This window comes from Aspergillus alliaceus (assembly GCF_009176365.1).
Source record: "Aspergillus alliaceus strain CBS 536.65 unplaced genomic scaffold BDW43scaffold_21, whole genome shotgun sequence".
NCBI classification, from domain to species: Eukaryota; Fungi; Ascomycota; class Eurotiomycetes; order Eurotiales; family Aspergillaceae; genus Aspergillus; species Aspergillus alliaceus.
This window is the reverse complement of record NW_022474704.1, coordinates 59,457-76,455: the sequence shown is the minus strand read 5'-3', so window position 1 is coordinate 76,455 and position 16,999 is coordinate 59,457. Positions and strand designations below refer to the sequence as shown.

General features: G+C 48.1%; 5 protein-coding genes across 5 annotated transcripts; 3 read left to right on the top strand and 2 right to left on the bottom strand.

Annotated features, from left to right (window-relative positions):
- Positions 1-809: 809 nt before the first annotated feature.
- BDW43DRAFT_310939 (6-phosphogluconolactonase) lies at positions 810-1,610 on the top strand (the record flags this gene model as incomplete). Its single annotated transcript, XM_032047077.1, has 1 exon — positions 810-1,610. The coding sequence occupies one exon, from the start codon at positions 810-812 to the stop codon at positions 1,608-1,610; it is 801 nt and encodes a 266-aa protein (XP_031900418.1).
- An 887-nt stretch (positions 1,611-2,497) lies between these two features.
- Positions 2,498-4,093, top strand: BDW43DRAFT_310938 (uncharacterized protein; the record flags this gene model as incomplete). Its single annotated transcript, XM_032047076.1, has 2 exons — positions 2,498-2,545; positions 2,639-4,093. 2 exons carry the CDS (start codon positions 2,498-2,500, stop codon positions 4,091-4,093), a joined length of 1,503 nt encoding a protein of 500 aa, XP_031900417.1.
- Positions 4,094-5,663: 1,570 nt separating this feature from the next.
- On the top strand, positions 5,664-9,958 carry BDW43DRAFT_81550 (WD repeat-containing protein). The gene is made up of 5 exons (XM_032050549.1): positions 5,664-6,113; positions 6,189-8,998; positions 9,056-9,312; positions 9,393-9,470; positions 9,582-9,958. The coding sequence occupies exons 1-5, from the start codon at positions 5,956-5,958 to the stop codon at positions 9,588-9,590; spliced, it is 3,312 nt and encodes a 1,103-aa protein (XP_031900416.1). The 5' UTR covers positions 5,664-5,955; the 3' UTR covers positions 9,591-9,958.
- BDW43DRAFT_81570 (uncharacterized protein) lies at positions 9,879-11,874 on the bottom strand. Its single transcript, XM_032050550.1, has one exon. It carries the CDS (start codon positions 11,599-11,601, stop codon positions 10,327-10,329), a length of 1,275 nt encoding a protein of 424 aa, XP_031900415.1. The 5' UTR covers positions 11,602-11,874; the 3' UTR covers positions 9,879-10,326.
- Positions 11,875-15,089: 3,215 nt separating this feature from the next.
- BDW43DRAFT_310935 (glutathione-independent formaldehyde dehydrogenase) lies at positions 15,090-16,717 on the bottom strand (the record flags this gene model as incomplete). The annotated part of the gene is made up of 9 exons (XM_032047075.1): positions 15,090-15,320; positions 15,361-15,445; positions 15,505-15,883; positions 15,946-15,960; positions 16,017-16,112; positions 16,168-16,197; positions 16,255-16,428; positions 16,482-16,525; positions 16,575-16,717. The coding sequence occupies 9 exons, from the start codon at positions 16,715-16,717 to the stop codon at positions 15,090-15,092; spliced, it is 1,197 nt and encodes a 398-aa protein (XP_031900414.1).
- Between the last annotated feature and the right edge of the window lie 282 nt (positions 16,718-16,999).

The window sequence follows — 16,999 nt, the reverse complement described above, 5'->3', positions numbered from 1 at the left end:
GACACAGTGAGCACAGAAGTCGCTTCTGGCGCCTGCACGATGCTGTAATAACGCGTGGGCGTGCGGACCGCACCTAGTTGGCGGCAATGCACGAGTCCGAAATAGTCAATTCGCCTACTCCTTCGCTCCAGCTAGCTTGAAATCGACAGCCATTTACCAAATTACCTTACCATGCCTTGATCGGGACAAGATCAATCGAGCTTGTTGCCGAGGGATCGAGGGTTACGTTTTCCCTGCTTCAAGCTGCGGGAGGACGTTGCACTGACATCATATCCCCGAAGACAGGGATGGGACGATGATCGATCATAGATCTGCCTCTTTTCTTTCCAGGTTAGATGGGGGAGGGATCGTACAAAATCTCGCAATTTCCTCTCTCGCCGTCGACAAGTAATTTGAAACAATAATGGACTTGTGTTGATAAGCGTAGTTGTTCCTGTCGTACGGGGGCGACGTCATGGGTAACTCCACTGTTATCGTTCTTTGCCTTATCTCCTCTGTAGCCTTGGCTTTTGCTTGTTGCGCAAGATGAAGCGATATGATATGATACCATATGAAACAATCTAGGAGAGAGAAGAAGAGAAAAACAATTCCAAGATAAGCTGGACAGAAGGCGTAAATTGATATCGATTGACTCCAGTGCTTTTTCCCCGGCAGAAACGGTAGGTAATGATTTCACCTCCAATAACGATTCCACTGCCCCACCACCCCGCCTTAGAGCTGTTGGCCGAAAGAAAAACCACCCGTAAGGCCAAAACCTCCTGCTCACTTGCTTTTCCCAACAACTCCCTTGAATTTCGCAATCCGTCACCATGGCAAGCCAATCTCCCAACCTCTACAGCTTCTCAAATACCGATGCGCTCGCCCAACAATTGAGGACATACGTCCTGAAGAATCAGAACTCCGCCCTCGCCCGCCACGACACCTTCCGCGTTGCAGTTTCCGGTGGCTCCTTGCCCACAGTACTCGCCAAAGCCCTCCTTGCACCAGGCAACGGAACCCCCGACGACACGGCCCAATTCTCCAAATGGGACATCTTCTTTGCCGACGAGCGCGCCGTGCCCCTCGACCACGCAGACAGCAACTACAAATTACTGAAGGATGAACTATTGAGCAAGATCCCCACGGAACTGGGTGAGCCCCGCGTGCACACCATCGATCCCACCCATGTCAGCGACGAGGACCCCCAGGAGCTAGCAGATCTGTACCAGGAGGAGCTGATGCACATTTTCGCGGCCAAGGACAGCGTCAAGTTGCCGGTGTTTGATCTGATCCTGTTGGGCTGTGGCCCCGATGGCCACACCTGCAGTCTATTCCCCGGGCACGAGCTGCTTCGGGAGAAGGACGCTTGGGTGGCCGCCATTAGCGACTCGCCGAAGCCCCCGCCGAAGCGCATCACCCTCACTCTGCCCGTGGTTACCCACGCCGTGAACGTGGCCTTTGTCGCTACCGGCGGTGGAAAGAAAGATATTATGAAGCAAATCTTCGACTCCGAAGAGGGCAGGAGTCTTCCCTCTTCTCTTGTCAACCAAGGTGCTGGTGACAAGGTCAGCTGGTTTACTGATCATCCTGCCGTGGAGGGTGTTTCTTTCCCGAGACGTGGAAGTTTGTAAGAGGAGCAGAGAGTATATTGGGTTGATGTTGAAATCTTAGAGTCCGGGCTGTTTAGGCCTTTTCCGATATTGTCAGTCAAAATCAAGTTTGTCTTATCCGATTCCTTCTAAATATCACAAGACAGGTTTTGTTGAATGAAGTATTCATCGGGGCATGTGATAACAACTATTTAAGAAGCAAGGGGTGTTAATATCCATGGATAGTATCCAATATCACTGGTGGATTAAAAGATCCGTGGTCCAAGGTTGTAGTGTCCTTGATATACTCTGTGTTCACTATACATGCATAAAATGCATTACCGTTATGTAGGGGGAAATGTTTCTCTCTTTATTCTGGCTGGTGTAAATAACTAAGCGGGAATAGAGACAGCGAATCTTGAAGGAGCAGAGAGAGAAAGGAGGGGAGGGGGAAGGAAGAAAAGGGGAGAGAAATACTTCTTACACGCGCCTGCGAAGTGATTATATATATATATTCAATGGGTTGGTTACTCAATTTAAAAGCACTTCGACAGTCTACTAGAACAGTGCGTCAGACCCCCTTAGAAAGTCTTTGACTAGTAGCAGTAGTAAGGTACAGTAACACTATAGCTATTAGGTAGTTAATCGAGCCCAATTACTAACTAAACTGAGTTGTAAGTCTTACCTATGTACAATGCAGGCTAGTATTCTCCGTTCACCCTTCCCCGTGCGCCAAGCCTTTTGTTTTTGGCTCCAGAGCTCACCGCAAGCACGACCTTTGGATCTTCAATCATGCTATTGAAACATAAATACTAGACTCCGACCGCTGATTGAACTTTGATTTGAGAATCTCTCTTTTTCACAACCCTGACCGAAATAACTGAACTAATGTATGTATGACCTGATGAATGACCTGATCCCTAGCCACAATGCCAATACCCACTCGCTCCCTTTCGCTTCGGGAGCCCCGTAAACAGGTTAGTCTTGTACCTCCCTTGCCTCAAGCTCCTCAAGGCGAGAGAGCTATTGCCGTTGCCTCTACCCATGTATTCTAACAACTATAACATAAGCCCGGTCCTCTAGGTCGCTCCACGTCCATCAGAACAGTATCGACCAGGACAAAACCTACGGCGGACGGTATACCCTCGAATCCTACAACTGGTAACGAGAATCTCTCGACTCGAAACAAGAGCTTTTTGCCCGTCCGCGATGACAGCCGATCAACGAGTCCTTTGCGGCCCCAGCCGCAACAGGATAGTGGGAGCACACAGCGACTGGAAAAGCCAGAACAAGGCAAGCTATCTGCGCCGACCCTTGCGAGTCGCCGCCGGAGTTTGATCCGGCCTAGCCCAGTGAAGACTACACCTTCCCCTGCGAAAGCCACTGCCCCCGTGTCTTCAACACCAAAGCGGGCCACTTTTGCACCTGTGCCGCCTTCTCCAGCAAAGCAAAATGGACCTCCAAGATCGCCTAAGAAGACGGAAATGCCTCCCCCACCGCGGCCAACCCGGTCCCGGTCGACCTCTTTACGACAACCAGCTAGTTCGAGCTCGGGGCCTCCGACACCAAGGGGTCATGTGCGACACCGCAGTCAAGTGATCACCCCAGCCACGAGCCAAGTCTCCAAGAAGACAGGTCCACCATCGGCACCAAGTACGCCGCGAACCAGGACCCAGCTTTCGACTTACCAGCAACATTTGTCACCTAAAAAACCTGTCAAGCCGTCCCTTAGCGCCCCATCGGCCGATGCGACTGCGGAATTGGATCTATCCTTGGTCCCCTCGACCGCGCCTGAAGTTGCTGCTTTACAAACAGAACTCTTACAACTGAGTCTTCTACACTTGTCATCATTGCGAGAGGACACTGAGTGGAAAGGTAGCGCCGAAAGACAATTACGGACAAAATATGATGCGGTCGCGGAACAATACCGCGGCGTTGTTACAGGAGAGAAGGAATACCAACAGCAACTCAATGGACAAGCACTGCATTGCTGGCTCAAGAACTCTATTGAACATAATGGCCGCCAAGTATTCGCAGAGCAAATTCAAGTCCTTTCGCAGGTTGCGCAAGAAGTGTGCGATCTATCCGGTTTTCTAGGGGGGAGATATACATTGGCCGTGCAGGAATTTGAATCCTGGTTTCGAAAAGCTGAGGAGATCAAAACCTGTCGACGTTACCAAGGAGGGTCGGATCTTGTCATTTTCATCGACCCTCTTGACCACACCTGGAAAGAAGAAGTGCACACATTGACACTGAAACTCGAACTATGCTCGAGGCAACTGCAGAGTCTGGACATACTGGGCTATGGAGAGGTAGAGCGCCTGCAAGGCTCTAGCCTTTATCGGACTGCAAAAGGGCTAGACGATATGGTGAATTCAATGATCGAGGAGATGGATACCATACGTAAGATTGAAGCCGACATCGTAAGATCGGAGAGACAATGGGTTAGTCAGCTCAGCCAGCAGGTGGCCTCCACGAAACCGCTGGAGAAGAGGGTCCCCCGAGTGGGAATGTGGAGATCATAAGGTACTCCCCCTCTCGGCAATGGGATTGATCAGTTACATCAGTCTACCTGCGATGTCTTAGCCTGGAGCATCTCTCGACCTTTTCCTTCTGCGCACATATATGCTGCCCCGAGCAGATACACTCTGGAACCGAGAGAGTGCCAACAGCAAAGTGATGTTCCGGGCGAAGGGAGCAAGGCGACAACCAGGATTTCCTTCCGGGTGAAAATCAAACCAGGGGCCCATTTTTCAGGGACGACCAAGAGCATGGCCCTAGAGGACATCCACTTTGTACCCGAGGATGTGTCATCGCAAGGAAAAACAAGCTTGTCGCTGGATAGTCTGGTTTTGGGAGACACTTAGTGGCCTTGCAAACTGGTTTCTAGCCCGCATTGACCCTTTCACGCAAGCTTGACTGATACACGCTGGTCAAATTTGGCACTACGCAACATGTTCTTTCTTTAAACCATCTTGGTTGCGGACCTGTAACACAGGGCCATTCTGGCGAGGTCTTTTTTATTTCAATAATTTTTTTTCGCCCGTCCTTTTCCTAATTCCAACCTGCCAGTCCGTCTCGTCCGAGCATCAGGGGATCAGGCTCCTGGGGCATCTTAGATACACCCACCGTGTCTTAACGTTTCGTGGATACAACTGGGATGCAAGCCCTACAATCGAGATGATAGGCAGACTCGAATCCTGCCAGCGGACAGAAGTGGAAGTCTGTTTTCGCACATAGCGACTCGACCATAGCCCCTAGCCTTACAGTAGTATGCCTGTTATGACTTATGAAGAAAAAAAAGAGGAAAGAAACGAAAAATTAAAGATGAAAGAATTTATTAGTCCCTACCAAACAGCGTTAATTGACTGACCACAACCGAAGATCTAGACATAGAAGAACGATGAGTAAGCGACCTAGAGATGGCTTGTTGTCGTCATCAATGTATGCGACTGTAACATAAAGGACCACCTAAGGCAGAGAGAATAAAAAAAAGAACCTGAGTAGCTGTCATCTATCTATCTATCTATCTACCTGGAGAAATGAAAATTCCTTCCGTTTTCTTTTCTCTTTTCTTTTTCTCCCCCATATTTCTATGTATTTTTATTTGGTTTTTTGAGTATACTTTGTAATTGACTAGTAAATTGGGGGGAGGGCTTGGCGTCCAGGCGAACCAAACAATGATCTTTTAATGACTTCAAAGTGGGTGTGTGGCCAGTTCACTTCACATATTCTTCCCCTCTCAACAGGTTATTCGTTGGATGTTCACCCAGGGTTGAGGATTGGTCACTCCTCTTATTGATTAAAGTCCCTGGAACCTTTCTATACCTTTGCCGATCAAATCTAATTCGAACAGAAACTACCCTCCAACGGTGGTTCTGGAACGGTGGAGCTTTTCTTTTCCCCCTCCTGCTACTAATTATCTATGCCATTCCATCGCCTCTTGCCTTTCTCTTTCTCTCCTCCTGAGTTAGTTTTCTGTCCCCGTTGATCACCCGAGTCTGTTGGCTTCTCATTAAATACTGTATACTCTCACCTCACGCGACGATTATCCGGAATCTCTTTTGCTCACCTTTATCGGGTCGCTTAAATACTACTGAACGACGATCCGTTCCTTCCCAGAATTCCTCCCTCACGTCCTGCGTCTGACACCGCTCATCCTTTTTATGTACATACCCTTAGCGGATTGGGCCTTCGGTTTGCGGCGTTTTACTTCCGATAACAGTTTATCAGACACCTGTTTATAAGCGTCGCATCGCTGGTTTGCGCCAAACCTGACGCTGACGTCACCGCAGCAGCAGTCGCGGTCCAGAGTCTGTCGCACGCGATGATCCAGACCCAGGCAGACTGAATCTGTTCCTACTGCCGCACGTCTATAGACGCCGCCATGAAGTGTACGCTGCATGACCGTCTCTGGCGCAGGGAAACCGGGGAGCAATCGCATTTCGCGAGTATCCGCGGGATTTATGGGTCCAAGGAATGGGTGGACGATCTTGACATTGTCAACGAGCTGGGTGGACATACAGGCTGTGTCAATGCACTGTGGTATGTTGGCCGAACTACATTTATCTTATCTGTGGCTCCTGCTGCGTTCAGAGTCTGACAACACACCGATTGCAGCTGGTCTCGGTCTGGTCAACTTTTAGCCTCGGGATCTGATGACCATTACGTGAACATTTACTCTTATCAACCTGAGTCATCCTCTGCGCCATTCTCCTTGAATACTACTCTCCATACTGGCCACAAGGCGAATATATTTTCCGTCAAGTTCATGCCACACTCAAATGATCGTACCTTGGTAACATGCGCAGGTGACCATCAGGTTCGGGTCTTTGATATTGAATATTCTAGCAGCAATGGGAATCTGGAGGCGACATCTGCGTTCACTGCATCCGCTCGAAGTCGGCGATTCAACAACTTTTTCACCAATACCCGCTTCTTGACTGCAGAGAATACCAACAGCCGTGTCTACCGCAGCCATGCCGATCGTGTTAAGCGTATCGTTACCGAGTCGTCTCCATATCTGTTTCTTACCTGTTCCGAGGATGGCGAGGTGCGGCAATGGGACCTGCGCCAGCCTTCTTCAGAGTACCCTAAACCGCAAGGTGGACAGGGCCCCATGTCCTATCGACCGGGCGTGGTACATGATGATTCGAATGTTCCTCCTCCGTTGATATCTTATAAACGGCACCACCTTGATCTCAATACGATATCGTGCTCTCCTACCCAACCACATTACATTGCGCTTGGCGGCGCCCATCTTCATTGTTTCCTGCATGATAGACGGATGCTCGGGCGTGATTTGCTTGCGGAGAGAGGTGATCCGGGTGGCTCTCCTCGGATCGGCAGCGATCGCGATGACGAGTTAATGAGCCAGGCGACAAGATGCGTTCGAAGGTTTGCACCAAACGGCAAGCGTCGGATGAAGGCGCGGGATAACGGACATATCACGGCCTGTAAGATTAGTGATGTCAATCCCAACGAGATGGTTGTAAGCTGGTCGGGCGATCACATATACAGTTTTGATCTAGTCCAGAGTCCCGATGCCAGGGAAGCTGAGGCCGCACGCCAGGAATCCGTGCAGGAAACACTTTACCCACGGAAGCGACGAAGCTCAAAGAATAGGAAGCGAAAGCGCCGAACTGGTGCCTCGATATCATCTTCTGAATTTAGTGGTAATCGGCATCAGTCTCGCCGCCGGTCCCAAGAACAACAAGATGAGGATAAGCCGACGATTCACGCTCAGTACGGGAATGGCGAGTCAGGGGAAATTCCACTCTCATCGCTGGCAGTATCTCCTTCCAGCACATCCAGACATGCGAGAAAGCAAGCAAGGTACCCTGTCCTGAGTGAAGCGCAACGGCTTAGTATGCGTATCGCAAAGGCTCTTGTTAAGCTCCGCAAGGCTCTGTTCTCGCTAGAGCCGTCCGTACGTGATGCAGGCGAATCGTCGAGCACAAACCTGACTCCGTATACTGATTCTTTCTCAACGGTGCTGACCCTAGCTTCTGAGTATCTCTCGATCATGAATAAAGTCATGCGAACGTGGGGATACCCTCTCAATCCTACTCCTGACGTGGTTCGGTTCCAGCAAGCTCTTCGCCATAACAGGGAAGCATCCTGGAGATTTTTCCAAGCCGCGGGAACATTGGCACGTGTCCTAGGGGGCGAGATCCGAGGAAGTGATGTTCCTAGCGTAGAGTTCCTGCAAATAATGCCCGCACCCGGAGAGAATAATTCTATCGCTCGAGAGGCTCAATTCGGCTATGACTTCGTGAAGGCTATACTCCTGTTTCTTGAAGGAGGTAGAGAGGCCCTCGTTTCGGGATTCAAGAGTAGTAACGAACACCGGCGTAATGTGGCACGGTACCCATTGTCCGACAAAGCCGAGGACAGTGCCATTGAAACAGAGTTAGTCCCTTACCTACGCGGACTCGCGGGCGACACGCCCGTCATAAATGTTGATGCTTCGAGATTCGAACACGATAGCAGACGTATACTCTTCGCAAATCAGCACGCGGCAGTGACCGCTTTTGCGAACGTGGTGAAACTACCTCTTGAAGATCTGGAGAGCTCTGCTGCTCGAATCCATGGTGGTGATGGTGTCTCTCATACCTCCCATATCCGATCCCTTGACCGGACAGGTGTGATGCGGTTTTGGGGCTTGAAGGTCGCTCGTGGAGTCTTAATGGACGCTGGTTCGGGAGTTAATTACAGTTTTGCAAATCGTGCCTTCGGTGGCTTGCGTACAGTAGTGGAAGATGAATCCGAAGGCGAGACAGGTCCAGAGAGGTCGCAAGCTGACATCGCTCCCGACCTTGAAGATGACCCAATCATTCGACAGCTTAATATGCTATCTGCCATTCATTCTACCGAGGAAGCCCTGAATCTACGTGGTGTAGGACCCGAGGCTACGTCTGGATCTGTATCCCACGTAATCCTAGCTCCATCGACTGACGGCGATATCGAGACAAGTGATGATAGCTTTTTCGAACAGCACGCCCTTGGTGCTGAGAGTGATGCTGAGAGTGATCCTGATGATGTGGCCGTGGAGGAAGATGATGAGGATGAAGAAGAGGATAGCAGCGACGACAATGATGACGATAACGAATATGAACTTGATACCGGCTCTGAAGAGTCTTCGGACGACAGTGATTTACTTGAGCCCGAAGAGCGCATGTATAGGCTCAATGGCTTGCGATCAAATCGAAGAGAGGATGTGGAACTCGACGTTCCGTGCTCCTCGCATACAAGAGTTTATCGCGGACATTGCAATGTGAAAACAGTCAAAGATGTCAACTTCTTTGGGTTGAATGACGAATACGTGGTAAGCGGCAGTGATATGGGACATCTGTTCATCTGGGATCGCAAGACGTGCGATTTGGTCAATATCCTGGAAGGTGATAGTGAAGTTGTCAACGTCATACAAGGTAAGATTTGACTCCAGTCCGCTCAGCCCAGTTTGTCCGCTCACACCACACTCCTAGGCCACCCGTATGAACCGACCATTGCGGCTTCTGGAATAGATAGTACTATCAAGATCTTCTCTGCCGACAGACATTCCCAGGAAAACGCTCGTTGTGGCATCAACATTCTGAATCCCGAGAACCCTGCCAATGTTTTAGGGCCGAGTGTATCAAACGTTGGTGGACTCAAGAGCTGCAAGCGCATGCATGACAGCTACCAGATCATGAGCCAGAACGATGTTGAACGTCAAGGCGGTATGGCTGATGCAAGCTTCACAGTGAGTCTACTTGAGCCCTTCGTTGTGCTTCCTCCAGCAAGGTTCGACAATAAAATATATTCTGACAATGTATTTCACAGAGAGAAATGCTTTCCCGAATCGCGGTAAGCATAAGGCATGGCGGCGGACAAGGAATTGTTGTGGATGAGAACTGCAACGTAAGTGATGCATTCTTCCTTATAGCCCCTCCCAAAATATGGACTCCCAAAATATGGTTATCAAAAGGCTTTTCTCAAGCTGATCGTATATACCTAACGATATGGCTATAGATGATGTGAAAAATCAGATAGCTTAAAAAAAGCACCCTTGCATGTCTTAGGGGTACAGTACAGTCCCTTGCGCAAAAAATGGGGATTTACTTTCGATCATTAGTATCTTTAATAGGTAGACCTTTTATTTTTATTTTTTGGAGAACAGGCGCCTTTTTGGATCATAACTTTGACCCTACTATCGTATAGTATGTCTATGGGAACCCGATTTTACTCTCATGAGTGCTGAACAACACACTGGAGGGAGGGGTTGACATCAGCTATTCTTATGTCGTAAGCATAAATCCGTCTCAATGCATCTTATTATTGCCAAGTAGGTTTTCAGCATACCATCATCTTTAATTCTTTCTCCTGTGATTGTAAACCACACGTCTACTATTGGTTTCAAGGGACTACCGTCCGCACCGTCAGGCGCACCGTCTCAACCGAATGCAGGACTACTCTCAAAGGATTAAATGAACTTCACAGCCCGTAATTATTTCACCACTCTGCCACAGATAATTTAGCTAGTAACATCTTGCATATAAAGGATTGGCCACAACAATAACAATGCAAGGGTCAGTGATACTTTCCTACCCGAGCGCCAAGGCTGTAAGCCCTAAGTCATTCAAAAGCCGAAGCCCTGCATCAACATCACTTTTGAAATATAAATTACAGCCATAGTGAGAGAGTCAGTTAGTATTTATCAATGGCCTTAGCCTACTGTCTTTAAGGCCTAGACTGGACTGGTCTCGGCAGTTACCCTTCAACACCACTCAGCCGCATCGTCCACCGCACTAATCGGCCTAAGTGCATCAAACACCCAGATTTGAGCAGTAAGCACAAGATACTGAAACCAGCGAAAAGCCTCCTGAACAAGCCCATGATCTTCAAAGTCTTCGACCAACCGCACCCCTAGATCCCGAAACTTACGCCCCTCGCCAAAATCCCGTGGAGGCTGTTTCGGAGCCCACACCAGGCCCGACTGGACGGTGATGTCCCGCAGTAGCACAACACACACAGGACATGGCTGTCCATTTTCACCCCGATACTCATACGCCCCATACCGCGATGCGGTAAAATGTATATACACCATCGCGGAAATGGCATAAGCCCCAGACACGGGATGGAATGCAGCCCGTTGGAGCACTTTTTCCAGATACGTGTGGAAAGGGTCCGTGAACCCGAGCCCGTAGACGGCCGAAACACCATTTTCATGGTTCCCTGCTGCAATGTCGCTTCTCCAGTCCAGCAGGTCGTGTATTGCGGTTAGGACTTCGGGCGCCACGAGGCCTGCTTCGAGTGGGTAGGTGCCGAATGTATAGCCGCTGTAGGGCGATGAGCAGCCGCCGACGGCTCGCCATGCAATCGCTGCTTCGGGGGTTACCTGGACCCCGCTGCCGATGCATTGGAGCATGCTTCCGTTTACGACGGCGTTTATGGCCTGGTCGCCGAACTCGTAGGCTGATCCTAGGGCTATCGCAACCATGCGCAAACGGGTCTTGTAACTAAAGGTAGCGAACGCACCGTAGTCGTCGCATACGGAGATGCTGGATATTATGCCAGCTTTGACGGCTGCTTCGGGTGCGAGCCATGCGCTCATGGCTAGGGCACAGGGTAAGGCTCCTGATTCGAAACAGCCAACTACGAGCGGATCCGACGAGGGGTGGAACGGCCCGCCCATACTCAGATTCTTGTAGTTGCGCTTGAAGTTGGCTTTCTTGTTCACGTGTGGTAAGCTCAGGCGGTGGTTGTGAAAGTGGTCGCAGATTATATCTTGGACTCCGTTGCGTGCGGCTGTGATGATTCGTGGTCCGTATCGAGTTAGTAGCGTTCTGTTGATCTCGGAGCAGGATCTGTTCCAGTAGGAGGTTGAGCGCTGTAGGCTGTCTTGTGGGGAGTCGATAACTGCTCTACAGTATGCCACGGCATCTTGAAAGGACTGGGTGTCTGGTGCTGATGTCTCTCTTAGTAATGCCTGTAATCCGAGGTGGAGAGAGCGTTTGTAGCTTGATAGTCCTTTTGTTTGTGGTGGGTCCATACTACTCGGTGTGGATTGAGGTGCATTAGGGCATTCCTGCCGTCGATCAGTGAGCTCCCCCGTCTCAGTTTCCTCCAAAAGGTCATGTGTCGCCTCTTCCAACTTGGGGTCTATCTCTGAATGAATGCCTGAGTTGTATTTGTTGGAAGTGGCCCGGAGGCTCGGATGATAGGATATCTATCGGCTTTAGTCTCTTGCTCATTTGCCCATTCATGGTTCCCTGGCCCTATAAACCCATGAACGCTTTGGCATGAAATCAATGCCGTCGCACCTTTGATTGCAGAACCATTCTGCGGGTGGGATTGAGATGCAGATGATAGATAGTGGGGGTACATTGATAGGGACTAAATGATGAATGATATGCTACTGAGCGTTGTTCAATCAAACCGTCATACAAAGTTTTCGGCGTCTCCTTAAAAGACTCAAATATCTTTGATCTTTCTCAGGGCTCCCACGTGCATGACGTAACATGTTAGCTGGGGATTTCGGCTGGCGGTACTGATTGGACCGGCCAGTGGTATGATCTGGCCGGTAAGCGTTTATGTGTTAGTGATGAGGATATGTAGACCGTAGATAAGGTCGTGTATACAGATCACGCAGCCACGTTTTCGTGGCCGCGTGACATACATGTCCGCCAAGGCCGTTAGTCATCAGGGACGACGCACGCGACCTGTTCCGAAATTTATATCTCTGAATTTCAGTTTCTGTATTTTACTATTTTCAAATGATGATAAGTGGTTTCTAATTAGAGCTTATTTATAAAACCTAATAAGAAACTCACATTTTTAGCGAGACAGGCTATAGTGTGGTTAGTTGAGTAGTATCGTTGTGGACTTGGAGGTCACATGACTGCCAAGGTCATTAGTCAGCAGGAACATGGAGCGCGACCCAAATAGGGCTCGCCATCTGCGACCACGATAAGAATCGTGATTCTAATAAGGATGAGCTCTATATAAAGCTCCAATAGAATACTCGACAGAAGGAGGAGAAGGTGACATTCAGCGATTGAATTTAGACCCCCTAGTCTAATATTAGCCACTATACCGTCCCCGATTACTTGACGAACGGTCTCATCTGACGAACGTTTTTCAAGGTCGACTAGAGTATGAAAAATAAAGCCACACACCATGCTGCCACAACGAAAGGATAAAAAGGCCGAATTTTTGGATGGAATAAAATACAATATATGAAAGCGCTATCTAGCTAATTTTTCGGGTTGCGAAACCGCTGGGGAAGCCGTATTTGCCTCCTACGACTGTTTACAGCAGTGGGTGCCTCTTCCACTTGTTCCATATTTTTCTTTTAATATCTTCTTTTTTATTGTTGTGATCGCAGGAGAAGGAAGGCAGAATAAAGCTATATCAGCTACACTCATGCAGCCTACTGAGGACCGGATGCCATTTCAGTAGATACTCGATTCTATGGACGACTCTATCTCCATAGCTATCTCTACTTCTCACTATCTAGGGTCAAGCCTTCAGGGGTTGAGTCGGTGGTCGGCCAAGGCGCTGGGGATCACTTGCTCTCATATAGTTTCATATCATTTATTTGCTGCGTTAGGCGCTGCAGCATTCTTTTTCTCTTTATTAGCATTTCTGATATTATTTTGAAGCTGTATAGTAGCTTGTTTTGTAGCCTTCTCCTCTGCTTGAAGGCCCCGCGCTTGTTGAATCTTCTTAGGGCTGTACAAGATGGTATTACCATCTTGTGGTGCTTGAAGTAAAAGCTATAAAGGCTTTTCACGTTGTCGCCTCTTCTGCTTATTTTGTAGAGCATTTTCTAGACCTTTGCAGTGTGTTTTGGCAAAGATATTCTCCGTAAAAAGATGCATTATTGTATCATGCAGTTTCCGCACTTTGCTATCATAAATATTAGAAGCAACCTGCTCCAGAAACTTTCCAATGCGATGCCAGTCTTCTGTCTTCAAGATAAATTGCGTAGATTCACTAGAAGAGGGTCTTTTATCTTGTTTCCTGGTAAAGCGCGCTAAAACAACTTCTAGGTTCCAAGGGTTTAAACTGACAGGTTCCTATACACTATTAATATTTTCGCTTGAAAAAGTCTTATTCTAGCTTGGCCAAAACAGCCAAAAGAAATCTCGCTTTGTAATATAACTTAGTCCTCAATATTCATATATAAATTGCTCTAATTGATTGCTGTATGCTCGAGAAAGAGAGGCGAAAACACTGACATCAAGAGGCTGCAAACTTTGCGCTAAATCAAGTGGATAAATAGCGAAAACGTTCCTTTTAGTATTATATAAGTTAACAAACGTTTTACTGATGTGGGAGCTATAGCTATTAAGAGTTAAAAAATCGCCAACACCTTCACGCTTTCTCTTTTGCGTATGGATAGTATGGATTGAATAAAGTTGTAAGCCACGTATATCCTAGCTTATCGTTGGTACAACCACTAGGAGAAGATATAAAAAGCCAGTAATAGTTATCAGGGTTAAAATCCTGAAGCTACGTGTCTTGTATATTTTGAGAAACAGCCTGATAAATTAAACCAGGTGGAAGAGCTGTCCAATCTATATAAATACAAGCAACTGTAGTAATTCATTCTCTTTTTATATCCTGAATTCATTGTTGGCATACCCATTTCTTATACCAACGTCATGAAGAGATTCTTTTGCCTTTGAATAGTACTCCAACATGGAAATCCTTCTCATCTATATTATACATATCTCTAGATTTAATCTTGTACTCCTCAATCTTTTGGCCATTAGCTTAACATATAGTGCATACTTGTAGGCAGAAACAGCCCTTTTGCGCGAAACGCCAATTACAGCTGTATAGGAATAAACAAGCTTATCATGATATTTCGTGAGAAAGCGGTTCGGCCAGCATTTTCCAGACTTATTTCTAGTAATTTTGCGAAATTTCGTAATATTGCTTGAAATGGTAGTAGGATACACACAGTAAGGTTATTGATTCATTTAATCAGCTCTTTTGGCTGCTGGTTGTTGAGAATTCATTGCTTTTCATACTGGTTTTAACAAGAGCCTTGTACATCGTTCTGATGCTTTGACAATGTCGCCCGGCTAATGCCATGCTTTCCCGATATTTTGGTGTGATTGATCTTTCCTCCTGCTTCTAAGGATTCTATTTCTGCCAGGGCTGCTTCAATTGAGCCCATATTGATAGTATTGTGGTCTATCTAAATCTATCGAAAAAGTCGGTATATAGATGGTAAAGACAATTTTGTATGTCTCCGATTTATTTACGATGATGTGATCAAGGGGGAAAGATTGCATGTCAACCACCGACTTCTCCGCCAAGTTTATACGAATCTGATCCACTATACGGTCAAAAAGGGGAAAAAGGGGGACAAATGAATTCCTTTAGATTGCATATCGACGGTATCTCGAATAGCGCCTGAGAATACCTAGAAAATAAATCATAACTTTGACGGAACCTGCCAGTGATCTCAGCAAACTCAGGCCCTCCACCAAGCAGTAAATTCCATGAACACAAGCCGATATGCTTTTAACTAATCTGCCCTATTGGTGTGGATTCAAATCCCCCGTTTGGATGGATAAGCACCTTTGTATAGCCATCCTCCTTCTTGTCAAACTTCTGGTACGCGACTTCCGCATGATCGAGGCTAATCTCATGCGAGACTACAAAACTAGGCTTTGCCTTACCAGCAATGATCAGATCTCGTAGGTACCGATTGTATGCCTTTACATTGCATTGACCGGTAGCAAGAGAGAGACCCTGTAGCAAGTTAGAGATTTGAATCAGCAAAATTTAGGACCAAACTGCTTTCCTTCTCGAATAGCTTTCCAAAACTGAGACTAATCGCGCCCTTCGCAGCGACCTCATCGGAAGCCCCGGGATCACTTATGAAGAGGGAAGATTAGCCACATGGGCACCTTTGGACTCCGATTGGAGGACCAACCTTGGGACGTAGAGGCCAGGGACTCCCATGCCTCCACAGGCTCTGGTAACCCGGATCATGTTCTCGAGGACAATGTTGGGCTTTTCCTTTGACCCGCTTGTGTCTACAGCTTGATAACCAACAGCATCCACGGAGCGGTCGACCTCTCCGCCATTGAGGCGAATAATTTGGCCCACGGCATCGCCCTTGGTGAAATCAATGGAGATACAGCCGATTTTCTCTGCAACAGCTAGCCGCTCCGGGACACGATCTACCACGAACACGCGCGAGGCTCCGCGTAGTTGAGCTGAATATGCTGCCATGAGACCGACAGGACCGGCACCGAAGACCGCAACGCTTTCTCCGGACTTGAAGCCGGAAATTTCAACACCATGCCAACCTTATCGATGATTGTTATTACTAAAGTAGGATTTGGATGGAATCGGGCATGTTAATACATACCTGTTGGGAAGATATCTGTACCGCACAAGTCAATGTAAAGGACGACTCAGCAAAAAACGCTGGTGACTCACCTGCCAAAAGAACAAAGTCGGCTTCATGTTCCGTGCCCGGGGGTAACTGTAGAGCATTAAAGTCCGCATAAGGAACACGGATGTACTGAGCCTGGCCTTCATATCCCTTTCAGATCAACCGTGTTATCCTCTGGGGCTTGGAAGCACACACCTCCACGATAAGGGCCCATCGCCACATAGCCTGCTCGGACGTTGGCAACTACAACTCAACAAAGTACAATCCTCCAAAATGCCTTACCATATGCACCACCTGCAAAGCCGGGATTCACGCCGGTACAGAAGGCGGTTTTGCCTTCATCACAGTTGCGGCATCGGCCATCGGCAACATTGAATGGCATAACTACGCGATCTCCCTTCTTCAATAGTGTTACCCCTTCGCCCAGTTCCTCGACTATTCCCATGTTTTCGTGGCCTTGTATGACGGATCAGTAAAATCGTCCTTGCTAATTTGTATCTTTCTCATACCAAATGTAATCCCCGGCTCTGCAGCGGTTCTCCCTTCATACATGCTGCGGCATCGTAAGTCTTTCGCGTATTCTCTCGCATCACTCTACTTACTGAAGGTCCGAGCCGCAAATGGCAGCCGTGGTGACCTTGACAATGATGTCGTCCGGATGCTCCAGCTTGGGCATCTCGACCTCTTGGACGCGGACCTGATGCGGCCCGACATAATTTACCGCCTTCATAGTGTTTGGGGCCATTGCGATTGAATAAAGGGGATGAATCAGTTGCAAAAGCCTGCCGATGTTGTCGCGTGAGGGAGAAAGAGGCCTCTTATACTTCCTAGAACACCCCGCATTCCTATCACCATTGAGCCCCGCAATGATATTCACAATTAATATGATACTATTTATATTGTAGTCGATCAATCCAAGTGCTTTGACCAAGGCTTTAGGAGATAATCTCCCGAACAAGCGATGTGGGGGCTCCGCTGCCCCGTTTTGGGGAGTTTTCCCCGTGGCCAGAGGCAGCCCTGATGGGGA